This window comes from Hypanus sabinus, chromosome 8 (genome assembly GCF_030144855.1).
Source record: "Hypanus sabinus isolate sHypSab1 chromosome 8, sHypSab1.hap1, whole genome shotgun sequence".
Taxonomy (NCBI): domain Eukaryota; kingdom Metazoa; phylum Chordata; class Chondrichthyes; order Myliobatiformes; family Dasyatidae; genus Hypanus; species Hypanus sabinus.
Window position 1 is genome coordinate 75,615,263 of NC_082713.1, and position 22,252 is coordinate 75,637,514.

The 22,252-nt window shown below is 46.1% G+C and overlaps 1 protein-coding gene across 2 annotated transcripts in view; it reads right to left on the reverse strand.

Annotated features, from left to right (window-relative positions):
* btk (Bruton agammaglobulinemia tyrosine kinase) overlaps positions 1-22,252 on the reverse strand; it is a 99,432-nt gene that overhangs the window by 7,752 nt on the left and 69,428 nt on the right. For both annotated transcript variants that reach the window (XM_059977361.1, XM_059977359.1), the window contains 6 exons: positions 21,798-21,872; positions 17,052-17,223; positions 8,297-8,513; positions 7,309-7,373; positions 6,452-6,570; positions 1,777-1,934 (listed from right to left, as the gene is read on the reverse strand). In XM_059977361.1, the coding sequence (XP_059833344.1) occupies positions 1,777-1,934; positions 6,452-6,570; positions 7,309-7,373; positions 8,297-8,513; positions 17,052-17,223; positions 21,798-21,872 (806 nt within the window). The remainder of the gene's footprint in view (positions 1-1,776; positions 1,935-6,451; positions 6,571-7,308; positions 7,374-8,296; positions 8,514-17,051; positions 17,224-21,797; positions 21,873-22,252) is intronic.

Sequence of the window (22,252 nt, forward strand, 5' to 3'; positions counted from 1 at the left end):
CCCCATATGGTATGTCCTCTCCACTCTGTTCATACTCTGATGTCTTCTCATGAATGTGACCCCACGTCCAGCTCTCTCCATGCTGCTTTCAGAGGACTGCTCACTACTCATCTTCTGCACTGTCCTGTTAACTGGGAGCTAGTGGTTTCCTCTCTTCTGCTGCGGAGCCCGTGACCACAGGTGCCACCACCTCAGGAAAATAGTATCGTCCATCGCTACCAACACCAACACCAACACCCATCTCTTCGGTGGGGAGAGGAGAGGATGAGAGAGGGAAGGATGGAAGTAGGTAGTGGGAAGAGAGAGAAAGAGAAACAGAGGAACAGCAAGAAACAACGAAGAAGCAGAAATGGGAGGAGAGAAAGAGAAAGGTGAATGTGAAGAAGAAATAATGCTCTATTCTCCTTATTCTCCTCCTTTTTCTCCACACTCCTCACTCCTTACTCCACAGCCTGCGAAATGGGATGCTCTACTCCCATTTAACTCATTGCTGAAGTAAATCTAATTCTCTGCAATTTTCTGACTTCATATATCAGAAGTATAAAACTGAACATTTTCTGTTTCTCGACATCGGAGCTGGTGTTTGTTTCCGTTACAGTAATTACAGGCTGGTTAAAACAGCTGGAGAGTTGGAGCACGAAGAGGTGTTCTTTCCCCAGAACAGACACAGAGCAGTGGTCTGACTGAGTTGATTGGAAATGTCTCCATTTCGAGGGTCTCACATCCAGGGCCATGAACAAGACAATCGTCGATAGAGGTAATGGAATCAATGAGAAATACCATCACTCAGAGAGCCACTGTACTGTGTAGCTCATTAAGTAAAGCTACATAACACATGAGGATTCAGGGAAGACCAAGTAGGTATAAAAAGCAGATAGTGCTGGAATACACTCAGCAGATCAGGCAGCATCTATGGTGGGAGAAACAGATTTATGGTTCCATGGCAGATACAATGGTTAGGGGTAGGGCAAGTTTGCAAGAAGCCATGGCTCTTTTTTTCTCTGCGATAGATTCTGTGAGCTGGCTTCATTAACAAGGAGGGCCCACTCTGCATGCCTGACCTGTGTTTTTTGGATTGCTGGAAGGGCTTCTACCACTCACTGGAACACAACAAAGTAAGAGCAGGGAAAGGCCATTCAGCCCCTCAAGACTCCCCCTCCAGGATCATGCCTGATCAATGCTGACCCCAACTCTTCTTCTGTACCATAGCCCTCAATCCCTCAATCATTCTAAAATGTATTTATTTCCACAATAAGAGGAGAAATTTCTACACACTTCAGTTTTAAATGACCACTCTCTTGTCCTGTTTCTATTCCCCAGCAGGGTAAGATTGCTAATTCAGGACCTGAGCTGTTGGCTTGAGGTGCACACTGATGTCTGCGCCTCTAAAGAATAGCTGTAGTGATTAAACCTTGTAAACCATCTCCCTCAGGTGAGCCCCTGTGCAATGTCACAGCCCTTGGAGCTGAGGGATGTGCTTCTGTGAGGTGGGCCTGATTCAAGCACCTGCAGGGAATGGTTGAGGCAGATATCAGAGCCACCTAGAACTTTTCAAGAACCAGCGTTTTGCAAAAGATGGCATCCTACCATGGAGTGAGAGGGAACGTGGGTGCTGAAAGGTGAAGGAGGGGGAGGAGGGTTTTCTGCTGAGGGAAAATGGAAGATCCAGAAGGATGGGGTTGTTAGTGTAGAAAACCAAGGGTCGGGGACAGGAAAGAAAGGACGTCGGGTTTGTACAGGGTAGTGAGCTGGCACTGAAAAAGGCCAGGCCCTTACTTCATCCCAGCAGCTGTACATGATGTTGTAGACGTGCTCAGTGGCCTGCTGTGGCCGGTACAGGCGTCGACCCTGGATGATGTGCTCCACCACATCGGCATTGCTGAACCTTTCATATGGAGTTTTTCCCATGGTGAAGATCTCCCACATCAGGACCCCTGTGAAACAGAATACACACTTCAATAAACTGATAGCGAGGACACCACCAGTAAACTCCAGTGATGGTTAAAACAACCAATTCATCTCACTCCAACAGTAATGCAGTGCCTATATCACCTTTGATCTTTGTTTCTCATGGTGCTTCTCGTTCTAACCAATGCTACAACTGTCTCAGCCTATAGGTAGGCTTATTTGTCTGTAAGTCCTGTAACAATGCAATCAGACTCTTCCCACCCTGATCATTCTCTCTTTGACCCTTTCCTATCACTCAATAGGCACGAAAGCTTGAAAAACACATGCCACCAGGCTGAAGTACTGCCCCTTGATCATGAGATTCTTGAACGGACCTTTCATACAATATATTCCTGATCTCCCAACCTACCTCATCAAGGCCCTTGCACTTTATATGTATACTGGCACCGTACTTCCTCAATCACACACACAAAGCTGGAGGAACTCAGCAGGTCAGGCAGCATTCAGGCAAGGGATCCTTTCAGGCCAAGATCCTTTATCAAGACTGGATAGAAAGGGAGCAAGCACCAGAATAAGAAGGCAAGGGGACAGGGAGGACGGGTTGTTGTACTTTGTTATGTTGACAAGTACTTCCTCTGTATCAAACACTGTTCTTTAATTCTTCATTTGTTCTGCCTCACATATTGAGTGCCCTGTCTGGATGGCATGCAAAGAAAGGCTTTTCACTGGACCGTAATAAACTACTTACCATTTACCACCTGCTAACACCTCCACTCTGGCCCTGCACACTCTACCCTCAAAACCTTTCCTTTTCCCTTCAGGGCAGCTCAGTGATGCAACAGATAGAGCCGCGGCCTGAAAATACAGGAGACCCAGGTTCAATCCTGACCTCGGATGCTGTCTGCGTGGAGTTTGCACGACCTTTCTATGGACTGTGTGAGTTTCTACCCCGATGCTCTGGTTTTCTCCCACATTCCAAAGGCCTGCAGTTCTGTGAATTGCCCCTGGTATATAGAACTTGGGAGTGTTGATGGGAATGTTGACTGACATTCGTGCAGCAACAACCTTGCATTCAACATCAGTAAGATCAAGGAATTGACTGTGGACTTCAGGAAGGGGATATCAAGGGAATACACACCAGTCCTCATCGCAGGATTAGCAGTGGAAAGTGGAAAGGGTGAGCAGTTTCAAGTTCCTGGGTGTCAGCATCTCTGAGGGGCTATCCTGGGCCCAACATATTGATGCAATTACAATAACAGTGGCTATATTTCATTAGGAGTTTGAGGAGAATTGGTATGTCACCAAAGACATTCACAATGTTGGAACATGAAAGTTGGACAGCATTCTAACTGGTTGCATCACTGTCTGATATGGAGTTACCACTGCACAGGCTCGGAAAAAGCTGCAGCAAGTTGCAAACTCTGCCAGCTGTTTCACGGGCACTGGCCTCCCCAGCATCCAGGACACCTTCAAAAGGTAACGCCTCAAAAAGGCACCATTAAAGACTCCCATCTCCTAGAACATGTCCTCTTCTCACTACTACCAACAAGGAGGAGGTACAGGAGCCTGATTCAGGAACAGCTTCTTCCACTCTTGACACCGGATTTCTGAATGGGCAATGAACCCATGGACAGTGCTTTCCTCTCTTCTTGCACTACTTGTTTAATTTAATTTTTTAAAGATATACTTACTGTAATTTATAATTATTATTTATTACAATGTAAAGCAACAAATTTCATGACATATGCCAGTGACACTAAGTCTGTTTCTGACCCTGACCAATGGAGAGCCTCATAGATACTTTGATAATAAACGTACTTTGACTTTGACTTCAGGTATTTGGCCACCTCCCATTTGAACATTGCTTCCCCAAGACACCAGAATCCAGCTACTCTCTGACTAGATGACTAGATGACCTTCTGAGGCCCAACCCACTCACTCTCTAGTACTCTATGGCTATTTAAAGCCTTCTAAACTTTGCCCGTCACCTGCAAAGACTTATACCACCCACTCTACTAACTAACCTTAAACATGCCCTCATTCTTCCCACAAAACACGGCACCTTGTGCTTCTAAAGTGTTGCAATGCAGTTTCACAATCTTTCCTTATGCTCACATCTCCTGTATCCTGATCTCTTCACATCCACCTCACTGCTTACTGAATTTTGGAATTCCACGCCACTTGCTAACTTTAAAGCTTCACTCAAACTTCCTGCAACTGGGAAATAGTTTGCTCGAACAAGTGTATGACTAGGGTGCGTTGCAACAGTGTGACCTTGGAACATATGTACAAATCCCTGAATGTGCCAACACGTGTGGATAGAGTGATGGAGAAAGCATTTGGCAGTTTTGTCTGAACTGTGCCCCAGAGCTGGGGAGTGACGTTGTAACATTTTAAATATTAATCAGCCGGTACTGGAGTCCTGTGTGCAGTACTGATTGCTGCATTGTAAGAAGGCTGTGATTGTGCTGGACAGAGAGCAGAGGATGTTGCATCCATTTCAGTTATATAGACAGACTGGATAGGCTGTTTCATTTCTCCTCTGAAGCAGAGGACACTGATGGAAGATTTGGTGGAGGTAAGAGGCGGATAGACAAGTTAGATGGTAAGAAACTTTTCCTCAAGTTGAGGATTGCTGAAGCAGGTGGGAACAGGAGAGGGAGGATGCTTAGAGAGGATCCGAGGGTATTTTTTTTCAAACAGAGGGTGGTTGGAGTCAAGGGGGTGGTGGAGGCAGAGACCCGAGGATATCTAAGAAGCATCTGGACAAATACCTGAATCACCACAGGATAAGAAACTGCAGTCCTAATGCGAGTAAATAGGATCCACGTAGATAGATACTGTACAATAGTCAGTGTGGGCAGAATCAGCCATAGGGTGTGTTCCTGTTCAGTATAACCACGATTCCGTCATTCATATCTGTTGTTACCGCACCAAACTTCCTTCCCCTGCTCCCCCCCCCATAACCCCCTCCTCATCCCAGCACTGAAGCCCACTCTATCACTCTCTTGCCACATTCTTTATTAGATCTCCTCCTACATACAGTGCAGACAAATAGTAAACTTTTTCCAGGTCCTGAAAGTGTGGAGCCCCTGGCTTTTCTCAGTTCTCTCTCCCCTACGGTCCTACGGTTCATATGGGTTCAAAAACAGCTTTAGTGTCATTACATTCCCGTGAGAATAAGAATCAGGTTTAACATCACTGGCATATTTTACGTTGTGAAATTTGTTGTCTTGCGGCAGCAAATTGCAATACATAATAAAAAACATACATTACAATAATATATATAATAAATAAAGTGTGCAAAAAGACAACAAAAAATAGTGAGGCAGGGTTCATGGGTTGATTGTCCATTCAGAACTCTGATGGTGGAGGGGAAGAAGTTGTTCCTGAGTCATTAAGTGTGTGTGATGGTATAGTATGTAGATGCTACCTGAATCTAATGGTAGCAACGAGAGTAGGGCATGTCCTGGATAATGGAAGTGCTTGATAATGGACGCCACCTTTTTAAGGCATCACCTCTAAATTTGTGGAAAGCCCCCACCCCAGAAGACCATTTGCTCTTGCCATGTTCTTTCCAGTTTGTGAAACCAGAGATCCCTGGAAATTTAATTGCAGGTTGCGGAATATTTAAGCATTATTCAATCCAAAAGTGATACTTCTCATTTCAATTCTAGGTCATTCTGCATTATATCCTGTCATGAGCTTCCATCTCCCCATTCCACAGTCTGGCTGGTTCCTGATCCACTGGCCTTTCTGATACCCCTCCCCCCAAAGTATTCTCTGATGATTCACGCTGCCACAACAGCGCCCATCCCCAACTCCAACCAACTGCCCCTTTCCACATCAGACCCTTTTTGCCCACAGGGCCAGTGGGAGTTGTGGATGTGTTCTCAAGCACTGGTGGGGAGGGGTGGACTTTGCACATCTTCCTGCCCGCAGGTTATGTGCCACTCCATGGTTTTTGCAACACCGCTGGGACTGAAACCATGTGGATGGTACAGGCCAGCAGCTGTTGGCATCAGTTCTGATCAACCCCATTGGATGCATAGGTTCCTTATAGATCATGTCTCCAACTCTTATATTAGAGCACAAGGACAATATTAGATCGGATAGTGATACGTAGCACATTTAGAAGGTTTGGGTTTAAGATAAGAGGGGAAACAGTTATAAGGAACTAGAGGGGCAATTTTGTTTTTACACAGAGGAGGTATATATGTGGAATATACTGCCAGTGGAAGAGGTTAAGTCAGGTACAGTAACAATATTTAAAAGACAGTTGGATAGAAACATGGATAGGAAGTATTTAGAAGGTTATAGACCAAACACAAGAAAATGGAACCAAGTGAAATAAGAACCCAGACTGGCAAAGACCAGCGGGACCCAAAGGCCTATTTTGGTGACACGTGGGGTGAGCAGAACTCCAACATTGGCCAGTGATGTTGCTCAGAAACCCAGCAGAGTGGCCAAGGACAGACATCAGAATAAAGACGGTCTGCACCGTTCCTCACTCCCTTTGACGGAGACTCCATGGAGTACTCACCAAAGGCCCAGACGTCAGACTTGCTGCTGAATCGAGAGAAGTTGAGGACCTCAGGTGGAGACCATCGCACGGGGAACTTGGAGCCCTGTGAGCTGGTGTACTCGTCATCAAGAACGTACCTACGGTAAAGCAGAGCAGTAGTCTTGGGGCTTCCTCCTCACAGTACGCCAGAGGAAAAGGTGATGTGGATGTTGGCAGATGGGCTGATAAAGAAGCTGGAGAATCTAGTGAGGGTTCATGGAACAGTCATCTGGGCAAAAAGGGGCAGGGGATTTCAGCGTAGAGGTGTATAACCCTACTGCCCCTTACGCTGCTGGCATTTAGGGCAGCAGTGAAGGTCGTCTATCTCGGCAGCGTTGACGGCTTCCTTCATTATGTCAGTAGCTTGTTTTTCGTTACTGTCGGTCATGAAAGTCCCGGGTGGAGACTCAGGAATACCGTCACTCTCAGACGCAGAAGGATTTTTCATTGCTGTTTCCGTAACAACTTTGTTTTACCAATCGGGGTTGTTAGCCCTGAGCTGAACCCCCAAACCTGGAGGACTGGTGGACCACTCCTAGTCTGCCTGCTACCCCTTGACCTGTTTGGCATGGGTGACCCTAACAAGGCCATGACTCCAGCCAACGTAGCTCTCCGGGTCACTGAGGCACACAAGCCTCCAAACCCTCCTCTTCGAGGCTAGAGGGCAAACTTGGCCAAACCACACAGGGACTGAGAATTGCCCATCCTGCTGAGACCCTCTGCAACCCCCAAGATGTCCTCCCACCCACCTTGGAGCCTGATACTTGCTCTCTACAAGCAGAACAGGGAGCGGTGCCCTCCCCCAGCGATAATCCTGAAGGAATGAATGTGCTCACCTGCTCAGCCCAAAGTCAGACACCTTCACCGTGCCTGCCTCATCCACCAGGCAGTTCCTGGCTGCCTGCGGTAAAACAGCAGAAAAGGGAAGGAGTGAGTGCGTGGACTCTGGCCCCTGGTCAAACCCAGCCTGACTGCTGGTCACTACCTGTTGCCCTCAGAGAGATGTCCTGGGACAGCACCGTCACCTGTCCACTCTAGCCCTACTCCACAGCCTCTGATCAACAGGTCTGAGCCCCAATAAGGCAAGTGGCTGATGCCCCTGCTCCTGACAGCCCTCCCCATCTCCTGTCCCTCTCTGCCAACATTCCCTCTAACTACTCCCTCCCTCATCACACAGACACTGAGGGCCCCTCTGTTACTCCCCCCCCCCCCGCCCCATAGCTCCTCATTTCACTTGGTGGTCCCTTCCTCACTTTAACTGCATCCTCTTCTTGTCTAATCCCAGCCCCCTAAGATATTCCTTGTTTTCCATTCTCTGATCCCGCTTCATTCCTTGTGTCTTAACCCACTCTCCCCTTACTCCCCAAAAGTGTGGGAAGAGCCCAACCCTGCTCACTGTATGGGGTTCCTGCCCGCTCTCTCACTAGAGATGGGCCCACTCCCAACAGAAACTCCCCCTTCACCCACTCTCATTGACATCTGATCCCCAGTCTGTTCCCATGCCCATACATTAACCATGGACTCTCTCAGCCCCTCTTCCTACTCCTACCCTTGCTAAGGGTCAATCTGCTCCTATTTTGTCTCCTTTCCTCACACCCCCTCCTGTCTCAACCCTGAGGGATTTCCCTCTGACTGACTAACAACCCGTAGCCCCCAGGTCCTGGTAACCATGTGGACACAGGTAAAGAACATTGGCAGATTGTGGCAGGTCACCTCTTGCTCCTTTATACTGTAAACATCCCATCTTCCCTTGCTGACCCCACATGTTTCTCACTCCCTCACTGTGAGGGTAGGACAACCCACACTCTGACCCTCCATCCTTACCAGGTCCCTGTGCAGGAATTTGTAAGACTCCAGGTAGGCCATGGCCTCACATACGTCTTTGCTCATCTCCAGCAGCTGCAGGCTGCTCAGCCTCCTCCCACACTTCTTCAGGTAGTCCAACAAGCAGCCATTAGACATGAACTCAGTGACAATGTAGATCGGTCGCTGTTTAGTGCAAACACCGTATAACTGCACCAACTTGGGATGGTTCAGCTTCCTATCAAGACAAAATATTGGAGATGGTGGCTTACCAACTCAACAATGCACCTGCCAGCCCACTTACAATTCCCACAGCTCCCTCTGCACTCTCCCGTCCCAGTGTATGCACAGAGTGGAGCTCCCTCTGCCCTCTCCCGTCCCAGGGTATGCACAGAGTGGAGCTCCCTCTGCACTCTCACGTCCCAGGGTATGCACAGAGTGGATCTCCCTCTGCCCTCTCCCGTCCCATCACACATCCCCAGGGTGAGGCACAGAGTGGAGCTCCCTCTGCGCTGTCCTGTCACACCCCCCCCCCCAAGGGTGAGGCACAGAGTGGAGCTCCCTCTGCACTCTCCCGTCCCAGGGTATGCACAGAGTGGAGCTCCTTCTGCCCTCTCCCGTCCCATCACACACCCCCAGGGTGAGGCACAGAGTGGAGCTCCCTCTGCACCGTCCTGTCACACCCCCCCCCCAGGGTGAGGCACAGAGTGGAGCTCCCTCTGTGTTGTCCTGTCACACCCCCCCAGGGTGAGGCACAGAGTGGAGCTCCCTCTGCACTCTCCCAAGCAACACACACAAAATCCTAGAGGATCTCAGCAGGCCAGGCAGCATCTATGGAAAAGAGTACAGTTGATGTTTCGGTCCGAGCCTCTTCACCAGGAGGCAGACACTCTCAAACTGACCATCTGTATGTCTCCTGCATCTTAGCAGCCTCCGTGTGCCTGGTGGTGTGCTCAGAGCATGATCTGGTACGGGCAGAGCTCAGTAATATTGTAAATAGATTGTTTGAGTAAGCATTCTTTACATGTTTAAATATTTCATTACGAGTTTAATGTAAAAATATCTGAATTGCATACGTCGTGACACATCCACATGATAACTGTGCACCTCACTTAAAGTAAAAATGATTGTACATTAGTACACCTGGCTCCCTTGTTTTCCTTTCAATTAGTTTTTAAATTTTGGAGTTACAAAACAGAAGTTGTGACAAGGTAATTTGTTTTTGTGGATGTTAGTGAAGAAAAAGCATTTCAGGATGTATATTGTATACATTTTTATCACATTAAATTCGACCTTTGAAAACAAACCTGAGACAACCTCCTACCTGTTGAAGTGCAGTGAGACATTTGAGTTAAAAAAAAAAGTGCAGCACATGTCTCTTCAGAAGGGAGAGAGTTTTAAACAAGACAGAAAATGGACAAATTCATGATTCAGAGAGTATCTGATAATAAAAAATCAAAAATTAAAAAGAACGGTAATGACTGGCTACATTGGAAAGATTAGCATGTTTGATTGCACAAGAGATAACTGGATATTGTATACTGAGCAAATTGAGCAGTATCATGAAGTAAATGAAATAACCAATGAGAAGCAAGTCCCGATTTTGCTGAGTGCATTGGATTTAAAGACATAAAGTTTCCTCAGAAGTCTAACTGCTCCAACCAAACCAGCCAAAATGAGCTTTGCTGATGTTGTGAAAGTAATGCAGGAGCATTTAGAACTGAAACTATTGTTGACTGGAGAATGCTTTAGGTTTCACAAGTGGAATCAAAAGCAAGGGGAGTCCAATTCAGCGTACATGGCTGAATTGAAGATATTGTCTGAGCCGTGTCAGTTCAGTGACAGGCATAATGATGCTCTGAAAGATCATTTAGCTAGTGGAATCTTGCAAGGAAGCACTCAAAAATGGCTCCGAACTGAAGCACATTTTAAAAAGCAGTGGAAATCGCTGTACCCATTGAAATCAGTGGATACAGCAGACAGATGCAATTGAGCTGCAGTCTGGAACGAACTTGAGCAAGAACAAAATTGCAACGTCAAAACAGAAACTGACCATATATAGCAGAGTGATCCTCCTTGTTAGAAAAAAATGTTATCTCTCAAGAGTAAGAATGCTTCCATAGTTGTTAAATCTTTAGACCTGAATAGGTCAATTTAAAATTTATCATGCTGTGAATGTCTGGATTATATGGTATACTGTGAGTATCATTGAGATGCATTGGATATTGAATTGGAGTTTATAGCTAAGCAGAGGGGTGTTGCGTATTTAATATTTCAATAATATTGTAAATACATTGAGTAAGTATTCTTCATTTGTTTAACTCATTCTTTACAGGTTATATGAAATAATACATGAATTGTATATGTTATGATGCTACCATGTGATAAGTGCACTCCTCGCTTAAAGTAAAAACAAACATACAGAACTTATCACTCTGAAACTCCAATTGCTCCAGGTTTGATGTCACTGGGGGACAACATTGTCAATGGGATCCAGTGGACCAACAGCCAACCTAGATCAATTTTGAGGGGTGGGGTGGGAATTATGTGTACACTATAGTCAATGAGGTTCTCATTACTGCCACATGTATTGTGCTACATTTATTGTCAACATTGTTAAGATTATGGGCATAAATATCAATATTCTTCATGAATACCCTTGGCATAGTAATTGTGAGCAGTGAAGGCCCTGAGGAGGACAGTGATCAGTGACGGATAACGGAATCCACTCCCATGAGGGGATGGATGTCTTTGTACTTCCCTCATCTCCCTGGAGGCTCCTCTAAAAGGGGTTCCAGTGCAGTCCCTTGCCCAGCATGTGAGATCAGTTCATGCCATGGGAGGGTCATTGACATGGACCAGCACTGGCAGTGATTGACTGTGGGAAAAGGTGAGGACTTCCCTGTTTCACAGAGCCGCTGGCACCCTGGACGTGAAGACCTCTTAAGCCAGCAGTGCAAAGGGGGAGTTCTGCAGATTCCACGTGCTCTGGCTGGAAACACGCAGAATTCTGAAAAGCTCCTGTGGTGGGAAGGCAGGCTTTTTGTCTTGACATCCACCGGTAGTGGTGTGGCCGACTACTCAGTCCTTGCTTTCTAGCCATGGCTGTGGAGGACCAAGGAGCAGAGCTGGGTTACTTGCTGAACCTCACCATCAGTGTAGAATATCCAGTGATCCCCATTGCCCAGACACAATTGCTCATCGGACCGAAGTGCTCCTTGGGAGACAACCTCTCACAACTGAAGCCTAATCCTACAGGCAGCCTCAAGTGCCATCACACAATCTATCCAGGATGGTTTATCCCTCAATCTCATCTTGTGTCCGGGTACAGCATGATGGTAAGGGGCCTGCACTCAGTACCTGGGAATCCTACTCTTTGATCTTGGGGTAGTAGGAGTGGACAGTAGTGGCCAGAACAGAGCCAACACATGATGTTTTAAGCAGGTTCATGGGTTGTCCATAATTCTGTGGCCTGAGCCTGTGTCCCATGTTGATACAGATTCTGGTAACAGAGGGACTGTTCCACATTGACACAATAGGCACTGTAGATGCTGGAAATTTAGAGCAATACACACAACGTGCTGGAGGAGCTCAGCAGGTCAGGGAGCATCTAGTGATAGAAATAAACAGTCAACGTTTCTGGCCAAGACCCTTCATCAGAGATCTCGGCCTGAAACATTGACTATTTATTCCCCTCCATAGATGCTGCCTGGCCTGCTGAGCTCCTCCAGTACATTGTGTGGACTGTTCCACATGTTCTGTTTATGCCTCAGGTCCACACTCCTCATCTTTGGATTTGTGAGTGTGGCTCAAAGGCGGGACCTCCTCCTCACAACTAGGCATGGCTGAGGTGATCAGTCGCTGACACTGGCAATGCCTCAGGGTCTGACCCCATGCCTGCCCCAGCCCAGCCCTCGCCTCTCTTTGCACTGTTCTGCTGCTACATGTGTCAGTGATAATAATTCTGATTCTGTATTGCAGTCCACATGTCAGTAAGAGAGAATGTGTAAGGTGCAAGGCTTGCTGAAGCCTGCCATGACAGCGGTGCGGTAAGGATTGCCGGATCTTGCAGTGTTTTTGCTGGCGTTTAGGCTATTGTGAGGCAGCTGAGTCTGTAATGTGACTGAGCACTTTTAGTAATAGACTGAGACAACGGTGCTGCTCCAAAAAGCACGATAGGAGGCCATTCTGACACTTGGCCAGTAGATTCTATAATGAGTCAACTTATGACTGGGGAAGTGATGGACACCTCCAGTTAGACTGTTTGTGGTATATATACATATCCTCAGGATACTGCGAGAGCTGGTGGCTGGTGCCAGGTGCCAGGGATGAAGGTGACTTGAGTTTACAGTTTCTGCAGCTTCATGGTCCATTGTGATCTATTTCTGCAGAGGTACAAAGTGGGAACAGACCCTTCAGCCCATCAAGTCTGTTCTGACATCAACAACCCCCTTACACTAATCCTTCTGGAATCCCCTTTTATTCTCCCCACACTCCCACCTCCTCCCAGACTCTCTGCTCACCCTCACAGGGCTGGGGGGGGGGGGGGGGGGTGGTGATCTACAGCAGCCTACACATCAGTGGGACAGAAGAAGGAGCTGGAGCACTCTACTGGGACGAACAACTCTCGAGCCAATTAGTGGTGAAAGAATTCTTCACTAGTGAAGAATCCGATAACGTCACCTCAAACTCTCCAAAACACACTGGTCACTGTGACGTTTTGCCGTGTACGGGGAAGAGGCAACCTTGCTGAGATAATCAGGATACAAGAAACAGAAATGATAGTTTCATTCAATTTAATCGAACACTGCAGAAAAGATCCTTTGTTATTCCAATACTCACTGTGGATCGCTACGAGAAACAGAACTAGTGCAACTAGGAAACACCTGCAATGCCCCGGTTCACATCTTTCCTGTTCTGCTGTAGGTATTTGATTTAACAATTCTGGAAGAGCAGTGTGTTCTGTTTTCAGCCTGTTCGAGTTATTGTTGAAGATGAGGGATGAGGAGGAATGTGTGCCATCCAGTTAGGATGGGAGAGCTGAGGGGAGGTTTCTCTGGTGAGGGACACTAAGGTTGGTCTTGGGCTTTTGTTCCAGAGGAGACGCTGGGGGAACCGGTCGTAGCACACGATCCGGTGGGAGACCCGTTTGTTGCAGATGGATTGGGAGCGACGTTCGAAAGGTGGTGTGTGCTTTCATGCTGACCGAGGGCCCAACATGTGAGGGACGGAGAAGTTCAAGATGAGCTCCAACTGGTGCACTTTTGACTGTTTAATTATAACTGGGCCCTTTTTGATTTTTCTTTCTTTTCTTTACTAACCCTTTAGTTAAATAGGTTTCATAAATATAATTCCTCTAGTGGTATGCAGAGTGCTGTATGTTAGTTCCTGGCACTGAGTTGTAAATTACACAGCATCCACACAAACTAGGGTTTGGTGTAGGAGAGCAGTCTCAATCTTGCGGGTTTGGTGGGCCCAGAGTGTGTCTTCCCTAGACTTAAGCAGCCACGGAAACCAGCAGGGTTTCACATCACTATATCCAGTCATACAAATTCTTCTTGGTTAAGAGCAGGGTTTAAAACCTCATTTAAAAGGTGAGCTGTCTGAGAACTCAGTTCTGTCTCAGGAGGGTGAAAAGGGTGTTCCAACTTCAAACCTTGAATTTGCAATTGATTTCCTGTGAAGATGGGGCAAGGCTGGCAGCTGAACTGTTCCTACATCCACCCCATCCATACTTGAGTGGGTGCGCACTGAGATGATCAGTATAGTGACGGGGTTCACCTGCCAAGCTAGACCAGCCTCAGGTGTGCGATTGGACAGAGGAAATAGCCTGAGGGGATTTTACACAATTTCCTCAAACTGTGCTGTCTGTTCCTTCTTTGTTGGAAATGTGTGTTGCTGCAACTACAGCTGGAAATGCCCCAGCGTCGTGTTGCCCTATTTAAACCATGGCTTTCTGCCTTCAGTACACTATCAATGAGACTGGAGAGGCTGTGAGAGAGGCCTGCTCCCAGACAGAGATAGACAAGACAGCCTGCAGGTATTGGAAATCTGGAGCAGCTCACAGAAGATGGAGGAACTCAGCAGGTCAGGCAGCATCTATGGAACGAAATGGACACTCGGTGTTTCAGGTTGATGCCCTTCATCAGGGCTGGAAAGAAAGAGAGAAGATGGCTGGAGGACAGGTGGAATAAGTGCTGGTGGGTTGTGTCTTGAGGGGGGAAATAGGTAGGTGAGGGGAGGGGCAGTAGGAAGCTGGTGGAAGTGACAAATGGCTGAGGAAGATGGAAAGTGATTGGACAGTATACTGTGGAGTAAAGTGAAGGAAGTAAGGAGGAGAACTGCAGGGAGGATTGTATGGAAGATGGAGAAGGTAGGAAAGAAAAAAGAGAAGGGGTGACAGAGCAAGGGAAATCAAAATGTAATGGTTACACCAGTTCGAGAAGTCAATTTTGATGCCGTCAAGCTGGAGATTACCAAGGCAGGTTGTGAGTTGCTGTTCCTATAATCTGCATCTAGCCTCAACTTGGCAGTAGAGGAAACCATGGCTAGACATGTTACTGGGGAATGGGAAGTGGAATCAAAGTGGCTGGCCACTGGGAGATCCTGGCTGTTATGGTGGATGGGCGAAGCTGCTCAGGAAAGCGTTCCCCAATCTGTGTCAGGACACCAATGTAGAGAAGGACAGACTAGGAGCACCTGACGTAATCCACTGATTTACATGTGGAGCCCTGGCTCACCTGGAAGGATTGCTTAAGGCCTTGAATGGAGCTGAGGGAGGAGATGTAGGGGCAGAGGTAACTCTTGAGATGATAACTGCCTGGAGGGGGAGCACTAAGCAGGCAGAATGGTCAGAGAGAGAGAGGGAGTGATCCCTGCAGAAAGAGGAGAGGAGAGGGGAAGGGAAGATAATGGGATTATGTCAGAAGTTGCTGAGAATGATGTGCTGGATGCAGATGTTCATAAATTAGTAGTATCTACCCTGATATACCTGAGGGTTAATGGGCTAGGGGCAGAAATAGAAGAGTTGTATTTGTAGGCTATGTCAATGCAGTAGGAGGGAATCTCAGTTTTACAAAAAAAAAGTGGATATCTTGGATGTCCTGGAATGGAAAACATCATAAGAACAGATATAGCAGAGATAGAGGAACCAAGAGAAGGAGAGAGCATCCCTGTGAGTGAAGGATGAGTAGAGGTGTAGGTGAGGTAGCTGTGTGAGTCAATTGGTTTGGAGAAGATGTGGGTGGACAATCTGTCTCCTGAGAAGGAGGCAGAGAGATAAAGAAAGGGGAAGGAGGTTTTGGAGATGAACCAACGGAATTTGAGGACAGATGGAAGCTGGAGGCAAAGCTGATAAAGTTGACGAGTTCTGCGTGGGTGCAGAGAGCAATATCAATGCATTTGTCGATGTAGCAGAGAAAAGGTTGTGGAGTGATGCCAGCTCCAGTTTGGAATATGAACTATGCCACTTAGAAACTGAGAAAGCATGCAAAGCTGGGGCCCATGGCTACAACTTTGGTCTGGAGGATGTGGAGGGTGCAGAGGGTCTGAAAGAGTTGTTGAGAGTGAGCACCAGCTTTGTCAGACACAGTGATGGAGGGGATCTGCTTAGATCTGTTACCCAGAGAAAAGCAGATACAGAGAGACAGTCATGAGAAAGCAAGATAAAGAACTGGTTAGAAGTTGTTTAGGTGTGAGGTTACTGAATGGTGGATCTGGTACAAGATGTCAGCTCCTGCTGCTATTTCTAATGCTCTTATAGATTTTGGAAATAAATAAATACATCATCACATTTTCGAGCTTAAAACCAGCAGAAATATGAACTGATATAATCAGCAATCTTTCTTTGGGAAAGACCAGTGTGTAGAGTGCAGGTCAGTGAGTTCTGGAAGAGAGATTGGGTGCCATTCGGGTGATATAGCAGGCCTTTATTATGGTAGGAATATATCAGATGTTTAACCTCATTATAAACGCATTCCTTTTATCCTGGTAAATCCGTCCTTGCTGGCAAGGGCTGTGTATATCTCGGAGTAGACACAAGAGACTGCAGATGCAGGTATCTGGAGCAACAAACAATCTACTGGAAGAACTGAGAGGGAAGAAAGAAGCTGTCGATGTTTCAGGATGAAACCCTGCATCAGGACTTCACACATAGGCACTAGTCTCAGAACCTAGCTGGAATATAATCAGAGTTTAGTTTCTCCACTGAAATCCGAACTCCGGAGATTCCAGATTATCCTCATTTGCCAGTTGAAATCCATCATGCCAAAGCAGGGGAACAGGAACAGGGGAAGCACAAAGCAAATTAATATAACACATAGCAGGCTAGTACAACGTTTTACAGTAATAACAACCCGGGTTCAATTGCCTCCACTGTCTGTAAGGAGCTTGTGCATTCTCTCTGTGACCATGGGGGTTTCGTCCCACATTCCAAAGAATGTGGTCATTATGAATTGTCCTGTGATTAGGGTGGGATTAAGTCAGGGGTTACTGAGTAGCATGGCTCGAAAGGCCAGAAGGGCCAATTCCTTGCTGTATGTCAATAAACAATAAATACGCTCACAGAAAGGAAAAAAATATAGTGCTGCCAAACAAGAAAGGAACAGAGTGGTCTTCTCATTAAACACTGCCAGAACAGGAGCAGCTGAGGTTGGATATTGAGAAGGTTCCTCTCCACTCTGCCCACTCTGGTTACATCACCATTACTTCAGGCCTAGAGGAGAAAGTCCCTGCTCTGAGGAGAAAGTCCCACATTTCTGGAAGTTTTAATACTTACATCATGGTCTCTGCCTCATCGATGAAGTCGTCCTCAGACATGGAGCCCTCTTTGATCATTTTGATTGCCACCTCATATTGCCCTCGCCACTTCCCATGCTTCACAACACCAAACTGCCCATCTCCCAGCTCCCTCAGGAATGTTAGGTCCACTGGATTGATTTCCCAGGCACCTGGTAACAAAGAACAAACAGATGGATGGGAGGGAAATGGTCCAGGTGCAGGTCAGTGGGACTAGGCAGAAAAATGGTTCAGCACAGCCAAGAAGGGCCAAAAGGCTTGTTTCTGTGCAGTAATTTTCTATGGTTCTACCCTTAGAGCAAAAACAAACAAACTGGTAGGGGAACTCAGTCGGACAAGCAACATCTGTGGAGGAAGTCAACATCTTGGGCCAAGACACTATGTCGGGACTGAGGGTGTGAAGAGGAGAGAGCCACGTAGAAGAATGAAGGGAGGAATGAGGTGGCAAATGATAAATAGATCCAGGAGGGGAGGGGTTGATGGAGTCAGGTGGGGAAGGGAGAGCTGGAGATGGTGAGGTGATACGTGGAGAAAATAACAACCTCCCATTGTGGACTCTGATAAGTAAGGAAGTGGTGAGGGACGGATGGTGGGTAGATGGAACAGAAGGGGGAGGCTATCAGGGAGCCAATGGCAGGAATGTGTGGACACACAAGACAGCTGGAATCTGAAGCAAAAAATCAAGTCCTGGAGGAACTCAGCAAATCAGGCAACAACTGTGGAGGCAGAGAATTTCAGGTTGATAACCTGTAGCCATGCTTCAAATCTCGTAGCCTCATTGGGTAAATGAAGAAATAGTTTCCAGATCAGTGACTATTTGCTGCATAATTTAGTAAGATAACATTTATCCATAGCTTTTGGTCTTCAGAAATAACCCCTTTTATCAAGCAAATAACTGCTATTCCACACAGTATTTCAGCTCTGGGAGTTTGCTTCCCCTCCAACAGACACCGAGGCTGTTTTCTCCCACAATGTACGATACACGGGGTTTCCAGTTTAAGGTAACATGGGTGAAGCACAGTGACGACTTGTTAGCAGTAAACAAAACTATGCAATTTAATAATCACCCTTTTTCCAAGGACACAATCACTGCCATCAGTAGCCTGTAACTTCCCTTTTGGAGTTGAGCTTTTGAGCCGTCTGTAGATCTGACAGTGTGCACGGACGTCTCAAGGGTGCAGGATGGTTTGGTGTGGTGTGTATGGGCCACATTGAGGCAGTGGGTCCTGCACCCGAGAGCTGGGAATGAGCCAATGTTCAGCCACTGCTGGAGCAGACAGTGGTGACTCAAAGTGGCAGAACCAAGGCAAGGTGAGGTGGAGGAGCCCGGGCCCGGGCCTCAGAGCAAGGAACAAGCCGGCGTTTGGCCAATTTAAGTGCAGAGCCGAATTAGAAAGGTCAGGGATGGGCCAAAATGAGGAACGACCTGAGGGCTGGCCAGATCGAAGTGGTCAGGGTTCTGGGCTGGCATACAGCTCGCTGCTTGAGAGGTTTACTCATCTCTGTGCAGAACTGAGGCTGCGGCCTGCAGCTAATGGGCTCCTGGCTTTGTGGCTGTAAATTCCAGCTCCAAATGTTACTTGCTTACTTTTATTGTTTGCACAATTTGTTCCCCCTTCTGTACATTGGGTGTTGATGTTTTTTTTAAAAATGGGTTCTATTTGGTTTCTTTATTTTGCAGCTGCCTGTAAGGAGACCGATCTCAAGGTTGCTCATAGTAAATGTACTTTGAACTTTGGATTGATAATCTTTGCATTCAATCGATAAATAGAGATTGCTTATCTACATTACACTTATATAATGAAACATTCCCTACAATGTACAGTATATAGGGATTGGGATTCTCTACAGTTTTCACAGAAACTATTATTTCCTACAAAATACACTGGGATTCCTATTGCCTACAATATCTACAGGGATGAGATTCCCCAAAATATCCACGGGAATGAGATTCACTACAATATCCACAGGGATGAGATTCCCCGCAATATCCACGGGAATGATATTCCCTACAATATCCACAGGGATGATATTCCCCACAATATCCACGGGAATGAGATTCCCCGCAATATCCACGGGGATGAGATTCCGTACAATATGCACAGGGATGGGTTTCTTTATAGTATCCACAGGGATGAAATTTTCTATAATATATGCGGGAAATTGAATTGTCTGCAATATGGATGAAGATTGCATTTTTAAAGACTGAACATCCTCATAAAAATGCAGCGAATCATTTATTTATTAGAATAGTTGTATGATGTGACTACAATTATGAGCAAAGTAAATGATTAAAATAGAACTGTCTGCCCACAGCCCAAGCCGATTTCACACCTCCTCTTGTTGAGGCCTAACATCTCAAAACTTCTCACATGAAACTTCAAGTCAGAAGCAAAAACTGAGCAGGGTCCATGCTAATATGAACATGTTATCTTTCTTTGTCCATGATACCCTGCCACTGGGGTTTTTCAATTCACTGTCTGTGCTTGTGCTAGGTCGCATATCCACTAATGAAGGGTAGTGTCTAATCAAAAGCAACGGGGAAGTTGGACTTTGCAGCTCATTTAACCTGGGCCCCCTCTTCCCACAAGCATGGTATTTGCCCTTTCCTTGAACCCTTGCTGGTCGTTGTGAGGTTTCTCCTCCACATTCTGGGTTTCACAAGGAACTGGGAGATTTGCAGCTGCCTACCAGCACCATGGATCTCAGCTGATGTGTCAACGGCATGCTTTCTGCAAGCATCGAACTCGGTTTGTGAGTTAAAAGTTGCACCAGATCCTGCAGAGCTGTGTTTACCAAAGTCACCACTGCAGAGGCAATGTCGCAATTCTCAATCCTAATGCAAAACTTCATTATGGATTTTCAGAAAGAAGAATGCCTGAGCCTATCGGTCTCAATCTTCCCCAGCACAATGGTTCCAAACACTGATAAAAATTAACTTTATTTTTTAACCACTGGTTTTGCAAAAATGCAGAATTTTTAGAACGCTGGTGGTGGATGATTCAGCAAGAGCTGAGGAAACTTACTAAAGCTGTTCCCAAGAAAATGTATGTTCAACTAAAAGGATTATAATATATTTTCATTATTATAGTCATACATGCTTCATTTTCTTTGTGGTTTTACACTTTATTAAAATTCAGAACCGTGTTAGTTTTAAGATTAGTAAGGCTAGCAAATGGTGTGAATTTAGGATCGATCCTTCAAATGGGGCTGGACAAGGAGTAGATTTTGATTACAAGTCAGAAGAAAACCAGAACAAGGTAGCACAATAATTGCTGCTGAAGAAGATTCTTGGTCTGAAATGTCATTTCCATGATGCTGCCTGACCGGCTGAGTTCCTCCAAGTGTTTTGTGGGTGTTGCTTTGGATTTCCAGCATCTGCAGACTTTCTCATGGTCACAATAAATAAATCTGACTTTGTTTAATATGGCAGACATTGGAATAGAAAGGACACACTGGCTTCCTGGGGACTGGGTTAGTGGAAGGTATCTGTCTTAATGTCTTAAACACAGTAATTGTATCTGATTCCACCACCTCCATCAGCAGCATGTCCCAGATATCAACACTGCTCGGTGTAAAATAACTTACCCTGCAGATCCCCTTACAAATTCTTTCTTCTCTTGGTGAATCTCCTCTGCACTCTCTACAGCCAGATCCTTCTTAAAGTACAGCAACCAGCAAATGCATGCAATATATTCTATAATAATGGCCCCTTTCAGATAAACATTCATACACCAAAATGTTGTTACAGTTCTAGTCCACTTCCAAAGACTAAATCTAATGTAGACTGACTCCTGGTTGATGCTGGGATATTTTTTTATGGAAATTATATCGTGTTTGTTTTCCTTGAGTGGAGGAAGCGAGAAGGGATCTGATGGACTTCCACAAAACCATGAAAGGGATAAACGCAGTAGAAACCTTTACCCGTAACTGAGATGTCAAGCCAAGTCAAGTCATTTTACTGCCATTGAACTATACACATGTATAACGTCAATTAAGACAATGTTTCTCCAGACAAGCGTGTGAGGCACTGCAGTACACATAACACACAATAACTTAGGGAAGTAAGAATTACATCTACGAATGGTCTACAGCCAGAGGGAAAAAGCTTAAGGTGAGGAATAAGAGGTTCAGAGGAGACCTTAAGAACATTATTTCCCTAAAGTGTAATTGCGACTGGAACACAGTGTCACAAAGGTTGGTGGAGGCAATGACTTTCACAGTAATTCAGCAATATCTGAATCTGCTCTTGACTTCCTAAGGCCCTGAAGGCCATCGACCAAGTCCCGGTAAATGGGATTAGTTCAGATGTGTCTTTGGTGGTTGGCGTGAACGTGGTGATCTAAATGATCTTGATCCGTGATATAATCTATGGACACATTCCAGGAATTTCTAATTGTTCAACAGGACGAATTTGCTAATGTCAAGGTCACCCCAATTTAAGTCACTTTGATCTTGTTATTTGTCTTTCAAATTTATGCATGTAGCGTTCTGCTATTCCATGGCTCACAGCTGCGAGCGGAGTCTAAATACAATTCCCGCCGGAATCCTTCATTCCACGCCTCATTCATTGCCCATCACTGATTGGCTAAGAAGGGAATGAAGTGTTTCTGAACAACAACACTGGTGGGATTAAGACAAAGAAAGATAAGAGGACTGAATGAGGTTGTGTTGTGGATTATATGGAATTCTGGGGAAAATTTGAAGCATAAAAGCCAAGACTTACCATAACCAAATCCTGCTGTCAAAGGGGCCTTTTTCGTCTGCCAAGATACAGGGTGACGTAGCCTCGTAACAAGACCTGCAGCGGACCAACAAAACAGTGCGTTCATCAAATGTTGCTAGGAGCAACGTTTCCATCAAGAGCAGACGAGCAGAGATGCCCAAATTCAGCACTCAACAGTACATTTCAGCCAGCCTCGCTGAGACAACATGAAGAACTTTTGGGCCAATCACCTCCCCTGTCAGTACATTTCAGGCACCTTCCCCTCCCTGTATGAGCAACTCGTCTTGTAAATCTCCTCACCGTAAAGTTGTGGCCTCTTATATTTGACATTCTAACCCTGTGAAAAAGACTCTCGCTGTCCCCTGTCTCTGCCTCTCACATGTTGGTATATGTAATCCCCCAACCTTCTGCCTCAGGAGGGAAGGCTGCTGGTGTTGACTCGGCCGACGCCGAGC